General features: G+C 50.5%; 1 protein-coding gene across 3 annotated transcripts in view; it reads right to left on the bottom strand.

Moving 5' to 3' along the window:
- Nucleotides 1-21,838, bottom strand: part of PAPPA (pappalysin 1) — a 267,221-nt gene that overhangs the window by 57,003 nt on the left and 188,380 nt on the right. For all 3 annotated transcript variants that reach the window (XM_086413905.1, XM_086413906.1, XM_086413908.1), the window contains 3 exons: nt 21,263-21,476; nt 12,192-12,360; nt 9,606-9,789 (listed from right to left, as the gene is read on the bottom strand). In XM_086413905.1, coding sequence (XP_086270031.1) covers nt 9,606-9,789; nt 12,192-12,360; nt 21,263-21,476 — 567 coding nt within the window. The remainder of the gene's footprint in view (nt 1-9,605; nt 9,790-12,191; nt 12,361-21,262; nt 21,477-21,838) is intronic.

The raw sequence follows: 21,838 nt of genomic DNA, 5'->3' as shown, positions 1-21,838 counted from the left end.
AGTATTCTGGCCTGGAGAATTCTCATGAACAGAAGAGCCTAGTGAGCCACAGACCATGGGGTTGCAAAGAGTCGGACACAGCTGAGCAACTAAGCATGCAAGGTCCTATCAGAATTGACTAGGCGCTCTGATTTCAGGGTGCTGTGTGACCTTCAGCTGCCACTCCCTCGCTGGGCCCCGCATCCCTGAATTTGTCTGAGTCCCCCTTATGCCTGGAAGTGGCAGCCTCGTGGTATCTGGAGACTGGATTTTCTTCTCAGGCCCAGTATTCAGTGAAGCTTTGCCAAAGCAGCTGAGAGATGAGCACTTCTCCGCAGCCCATGCCAGCTCTAGGAGACATATTGACTGCCACGGGGAAGCTGGCCTGATGGGAAATGTCACAAGTAAAAGTGAAACACGGAGAGGCAGGCTTTTCTCTGACGGGTCGTATGTTATTGACACACACAGCCTGCCCAGAATTTCCCCAAGACAACTGGAGATGGCCCTGAAACTTGGGGCTCCCAACCAAACTTTCCTCTTCCCAGTTATTCCTGACAGGTGTTGACAACCAGGGCTGGACACACGTGGGAGGCTCAGGGATTAGGAATTGGAGGGGTGATCAGGGTGAGACTGACATTACCGATCAGTTACAACCGACTGAGCACTTCTGCTACGTGATCTCATTTATCCTCACACAGTACTCTTAGCAGGGCGACAACTTGTATTTGAAAGCAGAGATTTAGAGAGGCAAGTGACTTGACCAAGTTCTCTGGTTAATAAAAGACAAGAGTTTAAAGCTGGTTTTGTATAACTACAAAGACGGCTGTGGTTTTTAGTGGAAAGTTGGCTATACCTGCTTAGCAGAGACTCTGTTTTCTGTTCTGAGACAGCCAAACCCCAAATCTCCTATCTATAGAAAGAAAGCAATTGCTCCTGCCTTTCAGGGTGATGAGAAGATGAAATGAAACATGTGGATGGGTAGTGTTCAGGAAAATGCTACCAGTTTCCTTGATGCTCTTCCCTCCCTCCCATCTTTCCTTCTCTCTCCTTCATCTCCCCCTCCTCCGAATCCCTGTCTTTAGCAGCAGCTCTGAAAGGATCACAGGAGTTGCATGAGAACCTCCATTCATTCGGGGCTTCCCAGGTGATGCTAGTGGTAAAGAACCTACCTTCCAATGCAGGAGATGTAAGAGATGTGGGTTCGATCCCTGGGTTGGGAAGATGCCCTAGAGGAGAGCATGGCAACCCACTCCAGTATTCTTGCCTGGAGAATCACCATGGACAGAGGAGCCTGGTGGACTACAGTCCATAGGGTTGCAAAGAGTCAGACATGACTGAAGTGACTTAGGACACACACACTCTATTCATTCAAGAAGCATCTATTTAGTGCTTACTATGTGCCAGCTACTCTTGCCTATGTCGAGACAAGGCAATGAACAAAACAAACCCCAAACCCTGCCCTCTTGGAGGCTATATTTTAGTGGGATACGGAGAAGTTACCTTTTTAAAAAAGCAAACTATTTGGTGTGTAGAAGGTGGGAAGAACTATGGAGAGAAATAAAACAGGAAAAAGAAGAAAGAAGAGAGCATATGTAGGCTCCTCTGCTGCTGCTTTCCCTGCTCACTTGCCTCTTCCTCCTCCCATATCTGTGTGAGTCACTTGAGGAGCCCAAGACAACTTAGGGTCTGTAAGCCATAAAGAGGCCACCACGTGATGAACTGGGGCACTGTACACCACAGATATCTCTACATCGAGTAGAAAGAATAAAGCGTGTGGAAGAGGGACTCATTTGGTTTCTACAGAAGCAGAGACGGCTCCAGCACACCAAAGATTGTAAATTGCATTATTGTTATTATTTTTGTGTGTGTGGTCTTGTGATGAAGGCCGTGTTGGAGTGCCTGGGTTTAGCAAGAGCTTAGCGGGGACTGGGAGCCACAAAAGATAAGGGGAGCATACCCTCTCTAAATTTCCCAGGAAGGATAAAACGCCTCTGGACAAAGGGTCGAGATGCTTCACAAGTACACCCTATCAGCTATGCAAACCCTAGACTGTGAAGTGGACGTTGTGGTTCTCTGGTGGTGAGCTAACAGAAAAATCGTAAAAGGTTGATCAAGAGAGAAAACGCAGACTAGAAATGTACATTCTTTGAGAGGGTAAATAGGAGTTAGCTGAGCACTGCGGTCAGAAGAACAATGCTAACACAAGAACTGGCGATTCAGGACCATGGACATGCCCCACACCACGGCAGACCCTCAAGTGTGCAGAATCAGCATTTCCAGGCCCTAGCTGAGCTGTGGCCCCCACCCTGCAGCCTCCATGCGGCTCTGAGGAAAGCAGGGTAGGACGCAGCTGTCCATGTCCTTCCCTCGTGCCCTTGGCCCTGACCTCTATACGCTGAAGGACGCCTACTGCACCCGCAGCTGTTTCCTGCTGGAGGTCTTTCGCTCTGATCAGGGGTGTTTGGTCCGCACACAGGGCAGGCTCACAGTGCTGAGGTGTCAGTGCTCATAGAAGCAGAGCCCAAACCAGTGAAGGGGCTGGTGCATTAACACAACAACTGCCCCAGTTACAGGAACTCAGAGGAATAATCCCGCCCCGTCTCCCATGGTTTCCCAGAGGGACTGAGTCCAGCTGTCCCCAGGGGTAGTGGCTTAGAGAAGCCCTGATGCTTCTGTCACATCCACACCTTCCTCTGTTTCTTGGGGGAACATGACTCTGCACATGCGGTGGAGGCATTTCTGAGCCTGGAGCCCCCGGCTGAGGGTAAGAATGCTGAGGGCAGGGACTAGGCTTCAGAGAGTGATGTGTCACTGAACTGTTGTTTGTTCATCTTTTAAAGTCAAGGAAACAAATCTTGCTCAGACTGTCTACAAATGTGGCTAAGGAAATTTCAATCTCCACTGAGTATTAAAATGATTACAAATGTACTAACAAAAGAAATATATCTACTTTTATTATTTTGCTATAAAGAGTGCCCAGAAGATCACATTTCTTTGAGAATACCTTTAAGACTGAAACTAACCTAGAGTAGAATCAAAGGAGGGAAATGACATGAGATCTAGGTCTGTTTTCTTAATGCCTTGTCGACTGAGCTGGCATCGCCCACATCCTAAGGGCTGGGACTACAACTTGTTCATTCTTTTATTCCCAGAACCTACCCTAGTGCCAAGCATACACACAGGCATGCATGCTAAGTCGCTTCAGTCGTGTCTGACTCTGTGTGACCTCATGGACAGCAGCCCACCAGGCTCCTCTGTTCATGGGATTCCCCAGGGAAGAATACTAGAGTGGGTTGCCACTTCCTTCTCCAGCCAAGCATACAGGAAGTCCTAAATTTCCATTTGTTGAATACATACTGCTGTTGTTTAGCCACTCAGTGGTATCCGACTCTGTGACTCCATGGTCTATAGCCCCACAGGCTCCTCTGTCCAAGGGGATTTCTAGGTGAGAACACTGAAGCAGGTTGCCATTTCCTTCTCCATGGGATCTTCCCAACCCAGGGATTGAACCTGCATCTCCTTCAAGTCTCCTGCAATGTAGGCAGATTCTTTACCACTGAGCTACCGTGACCTTGAACAAGTCACCTGACTTCTCTGGCCCTAGACCAAAGCCATCTTTAAGTTCTTGTCCAGTTCTAATATTTTAGGATGTGGAGGGATATTGGCCACAGAATTAAGAAAGTAAAAACACAGCTAGCTGGACTGGGATAAGGACAAATCACATTTGTAGAGTCCACGAGGTAGGTATAGGAAGAATGACTGGCCCCATCTCCCTGATCCTTCTAGTCACCCAATTTGTCCTTAATCTCATTTTGCAGGTGGGAACACTGAGTCCCGAGTGGAAAAGTGAGCTTCTCAAACTATAGCTGGCACTCACTCCAGGTGTGTCTGACTCCTGAGCGCTCTCTTGACCACACTACAGAGCTTTTACCCAAGTGCATTGCCATAGAAGAATTGCTATCTAGAGGAAAACCTCACGGAACCAGAAACATGAATGCGTGGAGTATCTCAAAAGCAAAACCAGTCATATGATTTCACCACCCCTCCTGTCCCCACTGTCCAGAATGGTGTCTCTCACTTCCAAATTTCTTTACTGAAAGGCCCCACATGTTAGCTCAGAGGAGAAGAAGAATGTGTTCAGATGCAGTCACAGTAAGGGATAACGAATGGATACTGTCCTAAGAGACAGAAAAGAGCCTGGAATGTTGGACACCTGCCATAACAGAGGGGCTGGGAATGTGCAAGTCAGATGATTTCACAAGATTGCTGGGAATGGCACGCCTAGCAAGAGAGCACCTCTTCTAGGGTCAGGACCCCTGGGTCACTTTCTGGCCCCAGTGCTCATGGCAATGCATACATGACCTTGCATGAATTCTTCCTCTCTTGGACCTCAGTTTCTGCATGGCAAAATGAAATGATGACTTCTGGCTTCTCCCAGCTCTGGCTGGAGAAGCTCCAATACTTCGGCCACTTGATGCAAAGAGCCGACTCACTGGAAAAGACCTTGATGCTGGGAAAGATTGAGGGCAGAAGGAGGAGGGGGCAAGAGAGGATGAGATGGTTGGATGGTATCACCATCAATGGACATGAATTTGAGCAAAGTCCAGGCGATAGTGAAGGACAGGGAAGCCTGGCGTGCTGCAGTTCATGGGTTCGCAAAGAGTCAGACAGGACTTAGCGACTGAACAGCAACAACTAGGTTGAGAGGCACGGTTCAGAAAAGGTCAAAGGAATTCTGGAGCAGCAGCTAAAAACCCTGAGGTGAGAATACCCTTGACTTTTGAAACCTGAGCACTGTTCAGAGTGAGGTGAAGGTGGAGGTGGGGGATGAGGGAGCAGAAGAATTATCTAAGAGAGAAAAGAAATCTACTGCTTCCTCTTATCACTGCTCACATCTAAAGACTTCATCATTAGCATCTGTGTGATCTTGAACAGGTTTTCTTTTCCACGGTGCTCCTCTGTCCCCAGGAAGGATTGAGTAGCGGTTTACCATTAACCCCTACTGGAGTAGGAAATGGCAACCCACTTCAGTATTCTTGCCTGGAGAATTCCATGGACAGTATAGTCCATGGGGTGGCAAAGAGTCAAATACGACTGAGCACTAACACTTACCATTAACACTTAGTGGCGCTGGGACCCAATGACATTCTAGACCCTGCCATCTCCAGAGCACTAGGAGGATAAGATGAGGAGAGTAGCCTGAACTTAGGAGGGATATGAGACGTCCTCTTTGGCAGTGACCCTGTTTTTGTGGGAAAGATGCCTTGATGATACCCTTAGGATAAAGTTGAATCCTCCAGGTCTGGCTATCTGCTTCTGAGAAAGATGAAAGGGTCTCTGCCTGAGAGAGGAGAGGGGATGTGAAAATCCTACAGGGAGAAAAATCAGGACAGGACTCTGAGGGAGAGGGTAAGTGGCGAGGAAGAGAGTGAGGGGCTGGCAGGAAGGTTAACCGCTGGGCACTGAAGGACATGGCCATTCCGCTCATATGCTCCATGGTATTGAGTATCTTCTGGAAACCAGTGACTAGACTGAGTTTAAATCTCGGACCTTAGATAGAAGTAGACAGTGGGCCTCTTGGAAAGACTTTTTTGTTTTTTGGCTGAGCTGCATGGCATATGGAATCTTAGTTCCCTGACCAGGGACCAAACCCACACCCCCTGCGGTGGAAGCATGGAGTCTAAGCCACTGGACCACCAGGGAAGTCCCTGGAAAGATCTCTGTGGGACGAGGGCACGCTTGCTTTAGAAGCCCATCTCCAGAATCAACATCCAGTGCACCTCACGTGGTTGAGTTGAAATTGACAAGGTCAGGGGTGCAACGATGCGTTTTTAGCCATTGAGTTAGACATTTATGATTCTGAGACTGAGGCCCTTTCTCTTAAACTCGAGGACTTTCCCTCGTGCATGTGCGGGTGCAGTGGGTGCTCTAGTACTCATGTGATAAAGGGCCCTGGCAGGAATGACTCCAGAGCTGTGGGCCTGCAGGGTATCTTGTGGACACCTCGATGAAGGCTCAGAACTTACGGGGAAGTCAGGATATTCGAGAAAAGTTCGCCCGGATTCTAAGGGACTGGTGTGTTTGTGATGCTATTCACACCCGTGTTACACTGGTCTCGGGGCCACACTCAGTGCTTCTCCTGGGTGGAAGCTTCTGCTCCAAGCACATTAACCTCTAGGTCCTGAGTGGAATGTGGAGGATGGAGCAAGTCTCCACAGGTCCCAGGACTAAGGCCTCCATGGGATAAAGAGGTCAGGGGCCAGTAGGACAGCCACTGCCCAATTCTCACGAGAGTGCCTCTTGGAGATGAGTATTTACTAAGTACTTACTCTGGTTTTGGCAATTTTATTCATACCATCTCTTTTAATCCTCACTATGACCCTTCAACATGGACGCTTTTACACCCAGTTTACGAATGAGAGTACTGAGGCTCAAGGATGTGAAATTGCTCTTCTAGGATCTACTAATATCTCCCAATGTGAAGTTCATCTCCTGAGACCAGACAGCTGGGGCAGAACCAAGAGTTCAATCCCTCTCTGTCTGATGAAAGCTCACACTCCTTTTGCTTAAATCTTGCTGTGGGGAAGGAAAAACAAAGGGTGTAAAGGGAACCAAACAAGAAAGGGGGGAAAATTTTGTTTTGATCGCCCCTAGTTAAGAATCTCCTGCAGTGCAGGAGACCCGGGTTCAGTCTCTGGGTTGGGAAAATTCCCTGCAGAAGGGAATGGCAACTCACTCTAGCATTCTTGCCTGGACAATCTCATGGACAGAGGAGCCTGCTGGGCTACAGTCCATGGGGTCACAAAGAGTCGGACACAACTGAGGGACTAACACTTTCACGTTGGCCTTCCCTGGTGGCCCAGATGGTAAAGAACCTGCCTGCCAATGCAGGAGACATTAGAGATGCAGGTTCGGTCCCTGGGTTGGGAAGATCCCCTGGAGAAGGGAATGGCTATCCACTCCAGTATTCCTGTCTGGAGAATTCCATGGGCAGAGAGCCTGGCAGGCTATATAGTCCATGGAGTCACAAAGAGTTGGACATGACTGAGCGACTAACATTTTCACTTTATCTTTTGGCTTAAGAAGCAAGGAACTATTAACAAGTTCAAGAGAGACGACCAGGACCTCTGCCCAGCCTTTGCTGGCAGCAGACCCAAGCCAAAGCATTGGGCCTGGAATCTGAGCATCCAATAATGCTGGGAACCAAGGGCATGGTATGGCAGTGGGTCCTAGTGGGTCACTGCGGCCACTGGAGAGGTGCTGCCCTGTATTCTCAAGGGACGAGCAAAGTGGGGATCAACACCATCAAAATGACAGTCCTTCTAGGGTCACACCTCCACACTGAGGGCACCCCTCCACCACAGTCGGCAAAGAAGCAATGAAGGACAATCACTTGGATTAAGGATTACTACTGCAGCCCTCATTGTGGCTAATAATCAATGCTGATTTATACACCTCCCTTATACACCTCCCTTTCCCAAGGACCTCTGACTCAGAGGGGAAGTGTGATGTCCTAGTCTGGAGTTATTAATAAGCCCCGTGTCTGAGCAGATGGGGCCAGGGACAGGCTCAGATAAGGTGGAGAGTTTGCAATTTCCACTTGTCTCTTTATCCCTCTCAGATCTCAATCTCTAGGGCAGCTCAAATAAAATGTCTATAACTTTTACACTCAAATCTTCTTGGCTAAAACTATGAAGGGACTTTGGTTTGATGCAAAGAGCCAACTCATTGGAAAAGACACTGGTGCTGGGAAAGACTGAGGGCAAGAGAATAAGGGGGAGGCAGGATGAGACAGTTGGATAGCATCACCAACTCAATGGATGTGAGTCTGAGCAAGCTCTGGGAGTTGGTGATGGACAGGGAAGCCTGGCGTGCTGCAGTCCACAGGGTTGCAAAGAGTCAGACACGACTGAGCAGCTGAACAATAGGAAAGGATGTATTCCAGAAGTGTTTTCTGCTTCTCTTCTGGGGAAGTTTAGTGAGATATCTGGGTATTTCATTCATTTATTAAAAGAAACATTTTCTGTGGTTTTACTTTCATTGATTCATTCAGCTGCCCAGTCTATACACTTTATTGAGTCTTACTATGTATAGTAATCTTTCGAAGTTCTGAATCTTCTTGAAAACTTGGAGACACTATCAACCCTCTCCAATCATCCAAATGCCTGGAACTCATGAATTTGTAATATGACATCTAAGTGAAAGTGAAATTGAAGTTGCTCAGTCATGTCTGACTCTTTGCAACCTCATGGACTGTAGCCTACCAGGCTCCTCCATCCATGGAATTCTCCAGGCAAGAATACTGGAGTGGGCTACCATTTCCTTCTCCAATATGACATCTAAGTTGAAGGGAATTTATAGACCTCCCTCCAAACCCCCACACAACACACAGAAGTCTGCTCATTCCCACTCTATAGCATGACGGATCCCAAGGTAGGACCCACGCTTAGTGAGATATCATTTTGGTTATCTGATGTAGGGGCAATGTTTCCTCTGATAAACCAAGCAAAGGAAAGTCCTGGCACCTTTGAGAACTGGGTATAATGCCCAAACCTAACACTCAACTAGAAGCCAAGACTGTCGTTCTGATGCTGCTGCTAACTTGCTCTGTGATTCTGTACAAGTTCCTGCCTTCCTATCACTGGACCTCAGTTTCATCATCTTTCCGATAATCAGTTACTCCTGCCGAGTTGAAAGAGCCCTTTTGGTCTTGAGAGTCCGGGTCGCCCAGGTCAGCCTCTCACTCATTTCCAACATGAGTCCTCTTCTCCAGTTTGCCAGACTATGTCTTCTTGCCTGAATATCCCAGCACCTGGCCCAGGAGGTGCCCATTAGCTCTTCCCTCCTAGAGTGAGTCCCCTTGGAGCTAGCCCCTTCCTAAGGGGCAGCAGTGGGCTTTGGAGAAAGACAGATCTGGGTCCCGTGGTGGAGCCCTCCAGGAAAAGCATGGCCTTGGACAAGTTCTTTCAACTCTGAACCTTGAGTTTCTCCTCCGTGAAAATCAAAGTAATAATAATACTTTCCTCTTAGACTTACTGGACTCTCACCCCACCCAATGAACTAGTCACATCGGTTCCACATGCTATTTTCTTAGAATCTTCTCTTTCCTTCTACTTTCCCTCCCTTCCTGCTTTTCTCTTTCCTATTTTGCCAGACTTGGAAGATCTTAGAGACACCACTGGAGAAGGCAATGACACCCCACTCCAGTACTCTTGCCTGGAAAATCCCATGGATGGAGGAGCCTGGTAGGCTGCAGTCCATGGGGTCGATAAGAGTCAGACACAACTGAGCTACTTCACTTTCACTTTTCACTTTCATGCATTGGAGAAGGAAATGGCAAGCCACTCCAGTGTTCTTGCCTGGAGAATCCCAGGGACGGGGAGCCTGGTGGGCTGCCGTCTATGGGGTCACACAGAGTTGGACACGACTGAAGCGACACAGCAGCAGCAGTAGAGACGCCACGCTTGTCCACACTCTACTCTCTCCCCAGCTGCACAACACGGCAGTTTGCATGGATGGGCTGCACGGAACAGGTGGGAGGGATCAGAAGCAAAGACAACACGCTGTCCAAGCCCTGGTGCTGAGTCCCCGCAGGAGGACCTGGAAGCGGCCGCTGGGTCTTGTACCTTTCAGCTGCGCCGGGTGGCGGCACTGGAAGGAGCACTTGCTGCCAAAGGTGGTGCCCTCAAGGCAGGAGAATGAGGCGGCGTAGACGTGGTGCTGATCCGGGACACCGCAGTCCACTGGCTCGCACGCCACCTGCTTGTTCCACTTGCCCTCCTTGCAGGTCACCGTGACGCTGGGTCCTGTCTGGAAGACGGAGGTGGGCACTGTGAGATGCGGCGGGTGGAAACCCACCCATGGGGAAAACCCTTCTCCCCTGGGCTATGGCACTCGGAGATCCATGCTCGACATTTAGCTCCCTTTCCGGGATCCCAGCAACTGTTTGAAAGAGGTACTTCAGTTCCCACTTTACAGCTGCCGAAACTGAGGCTCGGAAACATTAAGTGACTAGCTCCAAGTTTCATAGCTGGACAAAGGCTAAGTGGGAATTGAGCCCAAAGACACAGCTCTGCAGGGCTGTCTGGAGAGTCTCCCAGATAGTTATTTCCATCGTGTTGCTGCGAATCTTAAGGCTCAGACTTCTCAGGGCCAGAGGACTTCTTTCATGAAATAGCCTCTGAAACACAGCATAAGAGTGGGACGCTGGATGTTAACGTTTTTATCTTTTTCTGGCCCTGGAGGAGCAGAGGGGATTGTGCTTGGCACAGAGTGGGCATCGCCCTGGGGGGATGGGAGAACAGGATTTAGTTCTGGGTGCTGTGAGATCGTGGGCAAGTCCCTTTCCTCACTTGAGCTATCCTTTTGGCATCGAAGCCAAGCGTTGCTCTAAGAGCCACTCCCTGCTCCAACATATGATGCTTCAACATCTGGGAGAGGTGGGCGTGAAGAAGGAAGGAGGCTAGGCAAACGAAAGGGTTGACAGGGATTCGACACAAATTAGAAGACAGCACGGCTGGGGGTAAGAGGGCAAGTTCAGGCTGCAGGGCCAAGGCAGGGTCCGTCCATGGTAGTCCAGCCCTGGGGGCCTCCATTCAAGGAGGAAGCCGCCACATCCCAGGCGTTCGGGGATGCCAGATATTGAGCTGGGATTTTAAAAGCATGGGACAATGTTCCCCTCTTCAGTGCCCATTAAAGGGATGAAAGGTCCCTTACTGCCAAAGCCAGCTTAATTGCTTTCACAGGAGTTCAGACCTGCCGTGTCTGACATACGGAAGCAGGTGTCTAAGCAACTGAGGGCCCGGAAGCTCCTTGGTGGGACTCTTTGCAAGTCCAGAAGCTCTGTGCAAACAGGCATTCCCAGCAATAAGGAATGTGCCCTTGCCCCCAGAGCATGAAGGGGGAGTCTGTTGGCAGGGTCCCACAGGAGGCTGCACATGGAATCCCCAAATTTCAGGGCTTAATTCCCTGTTCCTACCCGCACCCACCTGAGATCCCACAGCCACACTGGCTGAAAGCACCATTACAGCACATCTAAGTCCACCTGAGGCCGCTATCCTCCAGCAGGACTCAGCCTCTTCCCAAGGCTCCCCTGTGGCTGGACTCCAAGCCACACCCATGTGGGCCGCTGGAAGGACCTTCATCACCCATGATCTGACCACGTCACTTCCTTCAACAGCTCCCTGCTGCCCTAAAGAGGACCCTCCTACTCCCTGACCAAGCTAACAGGGCCATGCACCAGCACACCTTGCTTGCCTCTTCAGCCTCACTGCTTGGGGAAGTTCAGTAAAACAAACGTCTGTCTGTGGCACCCTCCTTCTCACTAACGGGCATCCACATATTCCTGTCCATGCCCAGAGCTTGCCTCCTTCCCTCCCTGCAATGTGCGACCCTCTGCCTATCTTTCCAGTTTTCAGTTTTCATGTCACCTCTTCCAGGGAGCTTTCCTTGACTGCCCCTGTGCTTCCAGAACATCCTGCACTTCCCTTCACAATGTTTATCACACGGTACGGCCATTACTCACGCATCGTCTGCTCCTGGTCACTAGTCACTAAGCTCCTTAAGAGGAGGAACTAGGCTCATCTTAGTGACTTTTTTCTCTAGCACCTAGTACAGCATACCTGGTGACTCAGATAGTAAAGAATCTGCCTGTAGTGCGGGAGACCTGGGTTCAATCCCTGGGTTGGGAGGATCCCTTGGAGAAGGGAAGAAGTATTCTTGCCTGGAGAATCCCCATGGAAAAAGGAGGCTTGCGGGCTGCAGTCCATGGAGTCACAAAGAGTTGGACACGACTGAGCGGCTAAGCACACACAGTACAGCATCTGGCTCCCAATGCACAGAGGTTTGAATAAATGAATGAGCATTGCATTGAAGGGGGCTCACCTCTTCTGAAACCAGCCCACTCAATTGTAGCAGGGTTCTGACTGTGAGGGTTTCAGTCCAAAAGTCATGCTCAGCCCATGGTTTTCCAGATTTTCAACCTACACGGGGGACGCTGGTACCTGTGGTATGAATCACTACTCTGCACAGGAACCATTGTCTCAGAAATCCCAGACTGAGGCGGTCTTTCACTCAATCCACACCTCTTTACTGAGCACCTACTATGCGGCAGCAGTGCTTCAAATGCTGAGGATTCAGCAGAGGACAGGTTCAACAGCCGCTCAGCCTTTCGTGGGCTGGAGAGGGACTCTGAGCCCGGCATCCACACACACCTGGCTTTTGATGAGCTCGTCATCCCGCTGTATCTGGAGCACGTAGCCTGTCCGGCAGCGCACAGCGCACTGGGCTCCGTGGTAGCCGTCACTGCTGGAGCAGTTGAGCGAAGCGTTCTCCACAGCCAGCTTTGGGCAGTCTGCGGCCTCGCACGCGAAGTGCACACAGCTGAGGAGAAAGGGAACAAGAGGGTGAGGGCGCGCTTTCTTGCAGGACTGACGCACTCCAGCCGGAAGACAAAAGCTAGTGGGCTTCTGCTCCAAATTTCAGGAGGCTGACACGGGAGACACACAGAGCGGACAAGACTCTGGAGGAGCAGTGGCCAAAGTTTATCACTAAGTGCACAGTTTATGGAGACAGACAAAGCAGGGCCCAAGTCCTACATCTTAAAAACCTTACAAATGACGAATCTGCAAATGCTGTAGAACCTTCATTTTCCATCTGCAAAACGGGAATTATTATGATTACAGCAAGTGCTTGTTGAATCTCTCATCTGCCAGGCACTGAGCTGAATGAAAGCCTTTTCACATTTTATAACAGCACTCACTTCCGGGGCTCGTTGTGAGAATTAAATCAGATAGTTGAGCCAAAGCATGGAGTGGAATTCCTGGCACATAAGGACACTAAGGTATGGGTAAATCTATGCTCTATTACCTACAAGCTGTCTAACTTAGGGCAAGGCCCATCGCCTCTCTGAGTGTCAGTGCACTCCCAGATTCGGCTAACCCACAGCTCCATAAGATTCAACTGCGGTCCTGAAGGTGGAAGTCTTTTATAAACTAAAGTGACTTCAGAACAGTTAATAAAGTTGTGCAGAGATCGCACCATGCATCTTGCTGTGGCTGCTGTTGGCACCTTCCTGCCAATCGGAGTTCACGTGTTCAAGTCTGAGCTCCATGAAAGAGTCTACAGGAAGCTTTCTCATGTCCCCAGGCAAGCTCCCTTGCAGCACTGGGCCCCCCTTTCTCTCACGCCCTGGCCTCTTGTTCCATGCACTGATCACAGGTCTGGGGTGCCTGCCATGTGCCGGAATGCATGCTAACCCTTCAGGAAAGGGAAACAACAGAAAACCCCCACGCTTACATGATCTTTCCCCGTATATTACCGTCACGCAGACGCTTAATAACATTAGCAACCATTCACCGATTGCTTATATACATGAGCTCACCCATCCTCATGGCGACCTATGAGCTAAGTGTTACTCATTTTACTGTTGGAAAGTCGGGGAGCGGCGATATCGAGTTACTTGTTTAAGTTCCCATCCAGATGTGTGACTCCAAAGTCCTCATTATTAACCTCACCCCACACCTGGACTGGAACTTCCCTGAGGGTAGAGATAATGCCTGTTTCATTTCGGAGTACTTTGCATTGCCAAAGAAAATGCCTGGGATGAAATAGATGTCTCCTAACTAGCAAGGAACAAACGGTGGCAGTGTCTTGCAACAGCTCTTAAGTGCTCTGCAAACATCAGGATATTGAATTTGAAGGTTGCTAGGAGGCAGTTCTCTCTAATGCTGCCCCTCTGGCCCTGTCTACCCCAACTCCTGGTGTATGACATATACAGATAGCTGGGGTTGCCATTCAGAGCCTTAAAGTGTTTGTTTTCCTGTTTCTATCAAGGACATGCGGAGCGGGGTGGGGGTCAAACCAACTTAAGAAGGAACTCTCAACTTTTTGCTTGGTGTTGGTTTCAGGACACCCCACACTGAGGGTTTTACAGGAATGCGGTTATTCATCCCTGGTCTGTATCCCCTGCTCAAAAGTGCAGTGAGAAAGTGGGATAACTGAGTAGGGGAGTGAGGAACAAACATCTCCAGCACTTAGCACAAACAAACTCACTTTTAAAATACTGGGACAAAGGCAAGTGTTCAACTCAGGTCTCAGACCCACACTGATGTACGCTTTGTGGCTTCCATATACCCGCCTCCCCTTTACAAGCGCAGGATGAGCTCAGATGAAGTGACACTCGCTGAGACTTTCTGATGCCCTGCCCTTTTTCCTGCTCTGACAGCCTCTGCGCTGTGCCACCCGGAAGACTGTAGCTGTGGAGTCAACATGAGGTCTTTGACACCAAACAATGCATCTGTTCACGTTGTGTAAGAGCTGGGGGAAACAGCCACATGGTTCCAATTTAAATAGATTTAAGTCCGTAAGCTACCAGCCTGTAAGCAGGTCTTCTGACCTTTGCCTTACAGTTTGACCGTTCTCCCTCTGCACACCCAGGAGGCCCCGGTTCTCCCATCTGATGACGGACCGTGGGGCCTCTGGGAACCCTTTTTGAAAGACAAGGGCTCTGGGCTTCTCTGCGCTGTGTGGCCATTAAGGTAAAAAAAAAAATGCTCTCCCTCCTTCTGTGCACATTAAGGTTCTCCATCGTAGGAAAAGGAGAAACTAAAAAACTTGATTTCCTCGAACAGAAAGGACCTACAGCTTAGCAGGTGGGCAGATCTAGGCTCCAGCCCAGGCTCACCATTTATCTTGGAAAGTCATGTAACAACCTGAGCCTCAGTTTCCTCCTCTGTTGAGTGGAGGCCATAAAGTGACCCATCTCTCAAGACTGTCAAAACAAGATGACGTGTCATCTATTCAAGACACCTGCCTGGGGATCTCACTGCATGGCGGACACCAGTGTAAACGCTCTGGGTTTGAGGAGGGAGGGCACGTGCCAAAGGCAAGTCATGAATAGGCCAGTTTTAGACGGGAAAGCGCATACAGTAGGGGCACTAACCCAGGTGAATCTACAGAGAGCACCACCTGGGGGAGGGGTTGGCGGGACACTCTGCACAGAGGGGTCGGGGAAGCCTCCTCCAGGGACACCTGAGCTGAGACTCGGATGACACGAAGGGGATCAGCCACGTGAAGGTTTGGTGCAGAGGGAATTCCAGGCAGAGCGAAGGGCACGTGCAAAAGTCCAGGACAGGTTGGAGCTCCGCCTGTTTGCAGAACAGAAAGGCCCATGCATAGACATGCTATGGAAACTACGATGCACCACGAGAAGGGCGTCCCTCTCCTCTGGCTCCTCCTACTACAGAAGGAAAACATCCCCTATTCACATGGGCTGCCTGACCAAAAAAAGTCTTTGTTCAAATGGGGAGAGCTGATGATCAGCCACCTTTCTCCATTGCAGGACTTCTCAGAACCTTGAATTCTAACACATATGCTGGGTTTCCAGAAGGGACTAATGCATGCATAACTTCCCGAGCTCTGACAGCCTTTCCCCGTGGCACGTTTCTTAGGACTAGGGTCCTCTGGAATGTATCTTAGGGAACGCGGCCTCCCTGCATTTCAGGACATTCATCTGCACCTGGCTTATAGGCTTGAGGACAGGAAAGAAAGGGGATGAGGAAGCACTACGCCCCAGGTATTGGCAGCTGTGTTTTACCTACATCATCTTATCCGCATCCTCATTGTAATTCCATGAGGTAGGGTTATTATTCCCATTTGTGAGAAGAAGAGATTAAGTCTAAGCAAGTTTAAATCACTTGCCCAAAGGCACTTGGTGTGGACAGGATTCCGGTGTAGATCTGCCTCTCTGACCCTAAGTCCCTGCTCTTCCCTTCATTGTCCTGTTAGCTGAAAAGGGCTGTGTGAACACATTGCCCCAAAATGATAAACATCACCCCAGCGGCCCCTCCCAATAACTCCCTGACACAGCTCTGTCATTTCTGAAACACAAAAACAAAAATCAAAACAAGGAAAACAAAACAAAAGCTTCTGCCTTCATTAAAAGAGAAAAGGAGCGGGGAGGGATTTCACCAGCGATGGGCTATCATAAAATAACAAAAGAAGGGGGGAAAAGAAAAAGAAGCCACTTCTCAGAAGGGAGGAGAGTGAGTGATCCCAATGGGGGAAGGGATATAGGTAATGTTACCAATAAAATTCGCACACCCGGGCAAAGGTACACGAGGCACCATCCCCGCCCTATGCAAAGATAATCAGGTACTTACGAACTGTCTTTTCTTCTTATACTTATGTAAGTTATTTACGTAGAGACTCAAGTTCATACAGAGGCAGATCCTTAAGGGATCTGACAGTCCTCCCATTGTCACCCCCCATAGTCAACTGAAAGGGCCCCCGATTGTGCATAACGTGGGATGCCTGTGTACCCCTCAACTGGGAGAGAGGAGGCCAGAGGTCAAAGGCCTGGTGAGGGCTCCGCTCCTGGCTCCCCCTTGACACATGGCTTAACTCCTGTGGTTGCTTAGCTGCAATTATGCCAGGGGGCGGTGGGGGCAGTAAACAGGCAGCTGCTTTATAAATCTTTCTGAGCAGCTCGGCTGGGGACACCCAAAAAGACAGCACGCGCACACTGGAAAATGGAGGGGAAATGCTCTCGGCACGACTGCCACAGGGTCACTTGGGAAGTGAGACTGAGAAAGAGTCAGCAAGGTAGGACTCGTTTTTCTGCCCAGCAATGAGGCTACGCAGGAAGCGATCCCAACAGGCTCTTCTTCCCTGGAATTCTAGAAACGAGCCGGTGATGTGGTGGGTGCGGCGTTGGGAGGCAGGGTCAGCAGCTACAGGGTCCGGCCGACCATCTGAATGGCCAGGTGAGCTGAGTGGGGGGTGGCCAGTGGGAGTCTCCCGTCCCAGGATCTGAGTGGGCCCAATGTTCCAAATCTTGTGATGTGTTTAAGAGTGGAATGGATTCTGGGCTTTACTCTGTACTCTCTTGATAGCTAACTGTTACAAGTAATTTAAAAACATGTCAAACAAGGGCCAAAAAAACCACAAGTTGCTGGGGCCTCTGGGACAGCTGTTTTGATACCTCTGATGATGGCGGGGGGTGGGGGAGCGTGGGGCAGGGGCGGGGAGAGCTTTGCCCTGGAAGTCCCAAGACCTGGATTCCAATGTCGTGTGGTTCTGCATCCTAACCCACTGGGGCGACTTTGGAAAATACTTTCCCTGCCTGGACCTTAGGTTTTCCATCCTCAAATAAGGGTAAGAACCCAAAGAATCTCTTCATGCCTCCTAGCTTCCAGGGGTCAAGTCAGGGTGTGGACAAAACCATGGAGATGTATAATTTCAGAGCCCGCTGGAAAGGGAACAAGTAGACTTTGATAATCCGACGTTTTGACAAGGATATGGAGGAACAGGGGTTCTGACAGGCAGGCCAGGGCTGGGGGGGCAGGTGGCTGTGGTTGGACAGCATCTTAGAGAACAGTCAGGCATATCCATACAGGTGATACGGGCGCGTGCTTAGGCGCAGAAGTTCCATTTGCAGGCATAGCCCCCAGGCTAGCTGTTCCCAATAGATGTTCCGTGAGGTGCTGATCCATTCGAGGGTGGGGACACTGGGTAGACCTGGGGACAACCTGAGGCCTGGGCCGTCCGGCCGTGAGAAGCTTCCTTCTGTGCTCCCAATCTTCCAGACAGATTCCTAGAGAGCCCCCAGTCAGGGCACAGACTCCAGGGTCTCTTGGTTCCAGCCTGTAGGCACCCACTCTGATGCCACCACTACCAATAACTACCAGACTAAGCTCACTCTGGCTGCAAGGAGTGAGTCTAGTCACACAAAGAATTTATTGTCCCCTTGGAAGGAAAGTTATGACCAACCTAGACAACATATTAAAAAGCAGAGACATTACTTTGTCAACAAAGGTCCATCTAGTTAAGGCTATGGTTTTTCCAGTGGTCATGTATGGATGTGAGAGTTGGACTATAAAGAAAGCTGAGTGCCAAAGAATTGATGCTTTTGAACTGTGGTGTTGGAGAAGACTCTTGAGAGTCCCTTGGACTGCAAAGAGATCCAAGCAGTCCATCCTAAAGGAGATCAGTCCTGGGTGTTCATTGGAAGGACTGATGTTGAAGCTGAAACTCTAATACTTTGGCCACCTGATGCAGAGAGCTGACTCATTGGAAAACACCCTGATGCTGGGAAAGATTGAAGGCAGGAGGAGAAGGGGATGACAGAGGATGAGATGGTTGGATGGCATCACTGACTCAATGGACATGAGTTTGGGTAAGCTCTGGGAGTTGGTGATGGACAGGGGAGTCTGGCGTGCTGTGGTTCATGGGGTCGCAAAGAGTCGGACATGACTGAGCGACTCAACTGAACTGAACTGAAGGTTGGTCCTCTAAAGGCTAGCTGTCAATCAGAGCTGCCTCTCTCTGGGTGCTCCGACATGGAAAAAGTGGGAAAAGTTTGAGGTAGAGAAAGGAAGAGAATGCAACACATGAGAGGGAGGGGAGGAAGGGTGGAAGGAAAGAGGTGAGGGAAGGGAAGACGCCAAGTTTCTAAACACACGGCCCACTGAATGTTATACTAAACTGCTCAATCTCTGTGTAACTATAGGCTGGACAATGGCGCGTGCGTGCGTGCGTGTGTGTGCGTCCAACCCCTGAAGCCTCAGCTCCTGACGGTCCCTTTTCTCACTGAAGAAGCCTCATAGCTTCCCCCCAACCATCACGAGGGCCCCCTTCCCTCCCGCTTCCCCTTCTTGGTGTGGAGCTGGAACTCAGCTAGAATTCCACCACTGAACCTCTCCTTTGGAACTGGATCCTGTTCTCCTGGGTCTCTGAATTTACTCCCAAGTTCCGCACGGGGACAGAGACCCTTGAATCTGGGTCAGAACACACACGGCTGGATTGATTTTGCCATGATGAGGTTTCTCCCCTGGCAGCTCACCAGCTATCACGTTGCCCTCAGGAGAAGAGAAAGAAAGCGAGGAGGGAAAAGAGGATGAGAGAGGAGAAAGGGGAAGAGATGGAGGAACAGGAAGGAGGAAAGAGAGCCAGAAGGAGAACAGATGGGGAGGAGATGGGAGTGGGGCTCTGAGTGGGGAGAGGAAGGGGTGTGTTGGGGTGGGTGGGGGCCACACTTTACTACCTGGGAAGCAGCTGAGAGTCAAGTGGGCCATTTCCACTAGAGCAGCTGAGCTATAAAAAGGCATGCTATTTACCTTGCTGTTTCGAGAATGAAGAAAAACATCCCGCGGCTTTTTACACTTGTTGCTTATTTTTCTTTTCTTTCCTCCTGGTTTATTTGTTTTAATGCATTTGCGCATTTGCACAGTCCTGTCTGTTAGGGTAAATCCCTCTTCAGCGCCCCAGGAGCAGCTGCGGTCCTCCCCGACTCCCCGCCCCACTCCCTCCCCACAGCCCTGGCATTCAGGAGGAGCAGCCTCTCTTAGACCCAGGGAGCTCAGGGTCCAGCCAGCCGGCCCCGGGAGCTGCGCCTCCATCACTCCACTCCATCCCACTGACGAGTGCGCACAAGAGAGGAGCCCTGGAAAGCCCTCTTCTCTCCTGGATGAGCCTGGTCCTGGTGAGCAGAGTGTGGCTCTTAGGGGCGGACAAAGTGAGATCCTACCTCCCACTCTCTGGACAGTCTTGGCTCAGTCGCTCTGTCCATACCTCACCAGACAGGTGAGATAATGAATAAGATAATGAAATCAATGTGGGTCCCCTCCTCTTCCCTCTCACTGCTCCTACCTCTTGGGAATCCCAGACTGTTCCAAGTGGAAGGAGCCACACAGAACACAGATCCGTCACTGCTATCATTTCACATGTCGGGAGACGGCCCAGAGAAGAGAGGGGTCGGGCTCCCCATCCCACCACCAGCCAGAGACAGGGCAACGTCCTGCCCCAGCTCTGTGTGTTTCCATGAGAGGTCGAAGGACTCAACACATACTTATTGATGGACTTGTTTTCAAGGTTAAACACATCTTACTGTTTACTTGGGACACGAGAACTGCTAATGAAGGATTCAAAGAAGTCAGCGCTGGCCTCAGTCAACTCAGGGATGGTCTTGGTGGCTGGTTAGGGATGGGAAAGCGTTGCAGAGAGGGTCTGATGGATTTGCATTTTCCGTCGACATTGTTTCCCTGGGTTCTGAGAATTAACTTATTTTTATAGTCTGGAGAGGCAGGGATGAAAAAGCCCTCTCAGGGTGAAATACAACAATGAATGATATTTAAGGAGCTCTTTTGCCTCTGAAGGATTGCGACAGACTTTGCACAACAGAAGCTAGAGACAGTGGGTGCAAAACAATGTGGGTTTTGCAACCACCTTTTGTGTCCTCTGGTAGCAGGGGCGTGGGAAAGGCTGGGGTCCCCTCTCCCCACTCCTCTTTCTGTCCTTCTCCCAGGTATACAGGGCAGGGCTGAACTGCCCTTCAGAGGGCCTTGCTTTGGGGAAGCCCACTGAGACCCCCAACTCTTTAAACAAACGTCAGAGATGCTGTGTGACTCTGGACCAGCCCTTCCCGTTCTGAAAACCCAGAGGGTACCACGGAAGTTTGGACAATGCAGATATACTAGATGAGCTCCGAGGCTTCTTCCAGCTCAACTCTAAGAACTTTTTGTGGAATTCTGCACAGAAAAGCATCAGCATCACATCAGCAAGTGGTGATAAACACTATGAACACATTATCTTTGCACAGTTCCTGAGAGTTTCCAGGAACACTTGCATCTGCAGCACATCTTTAACTCTCATGACCACCCTACCGGGTAGCTATTACTCCAAAGGAGACAACTGAGACTCACCCAAGTGCAGTGGGACAGTCGGGAAGGGGCAGATTCAAATCCAGGTCAGAGTGTCACTACAGCTCATATTTTTTCCAGGAAGGATCCCCCTCTCCTAGCTCCACACTAGGTATATTAACAGATACAGATCAAAGGCACCGCAGAGCCGTGCGGTTAGAAGACAGACACCAGGACCGCTGGGGACATCTCCCAGGAGGGTTATGCCTCTTGCCTGTGCTACTTAGGAAGCAGAATGTTCCAGTATTTCAGAGCTGGAAGACAGCTAATCCACCACCCCTCACTTCATTCAGATGAGGGTGCTGAGGTCCAGAGAGGGAAAGTGACTCTCCCAAGGTCACCCTGCAGGTCGGCGTCAGCACTGGGACCTCGAACAAGGTGAAAGAGGTCCTCCTCCCACAGCCATGTCTCTACTGCCCTCCCGCACCCCCTGGAGCTCAGAGTCGTGGGGTCCTCTCAAGCCCCAAGGCAGAGCCGGCCAGAGGCCAGACGATGGAGAAGGGAGAAACACACAGACTTTTTCCTGTAACACCCATGGCCTCCCGGCTCCAGGGTCCACCCCGGCACGCAGACCCAGGGTGCCTTACCTCTGCTCAGCAGAGCTGTAGGTCTCCCCTCTCTGGCAGCTGCTCAGGGTGACGGGGTCAAAGTTGTCGAAGGAGCGGAGGGCCACCCCCGAGATGGCGACCAGGGGTGAACTGAAGCTCACGCGTACCGCCTGGCTGTGGTAGAAGGGCTGGCTGAGGTCATGGACCACAGGGATAATCAGGGGATTGTTCCGGCAGCTCAGGACGTGGAAGCCTGTCAGGGGAGACAGAGGGCCGGGGGGCCAGGCTCATTACTCAAGGCCAGTCACGCCCTCCCCAACGGGCCCTTCCCGAAGCCCCCAGACCCTTTCATGTCACTGCACAAAAGCACCATTGGGTGGCCAGTGGGGATTTTGAGTTTGATTGAAAGTTTCTTTGTCTGCCTTTTTCTCTTGGCTCCAAATCTTTCCAATCCCCTCGCCTCGCCGCTCCCTAAGCTCTCCCTTCACCTAGCGCCCACAGCCCCTCCCTCCCCACCAAAGGGCCACCCCTGGGCCAAGCCTCACTGGCACTCACTTCCCTCCCACCTTGCTTGAGGGCTTGGCTGGTCTGAGCTGCTAGTTTTCAGGCAGTCAT

The sequence above is a fragment of the Bos grunniens genome, chromosome 8 (assembly GCF_055505025.1).
Source record: "Bos grunniens cultivar Pamir isolate PY7600 chromosome 8, Bosgru_T2T1.0, whole genome shotgun sequence".
Lineage (NCBI taxonomy): Eukaryota > Metazoa > Chordata > Mammalia > Artiodactyla > Bovidae > Bos > Bos grunniens.
Note: the sequence above shows the minus strand (reverse complement) of the source record. Positions and strands in the feature narration are given on the sequence as shown.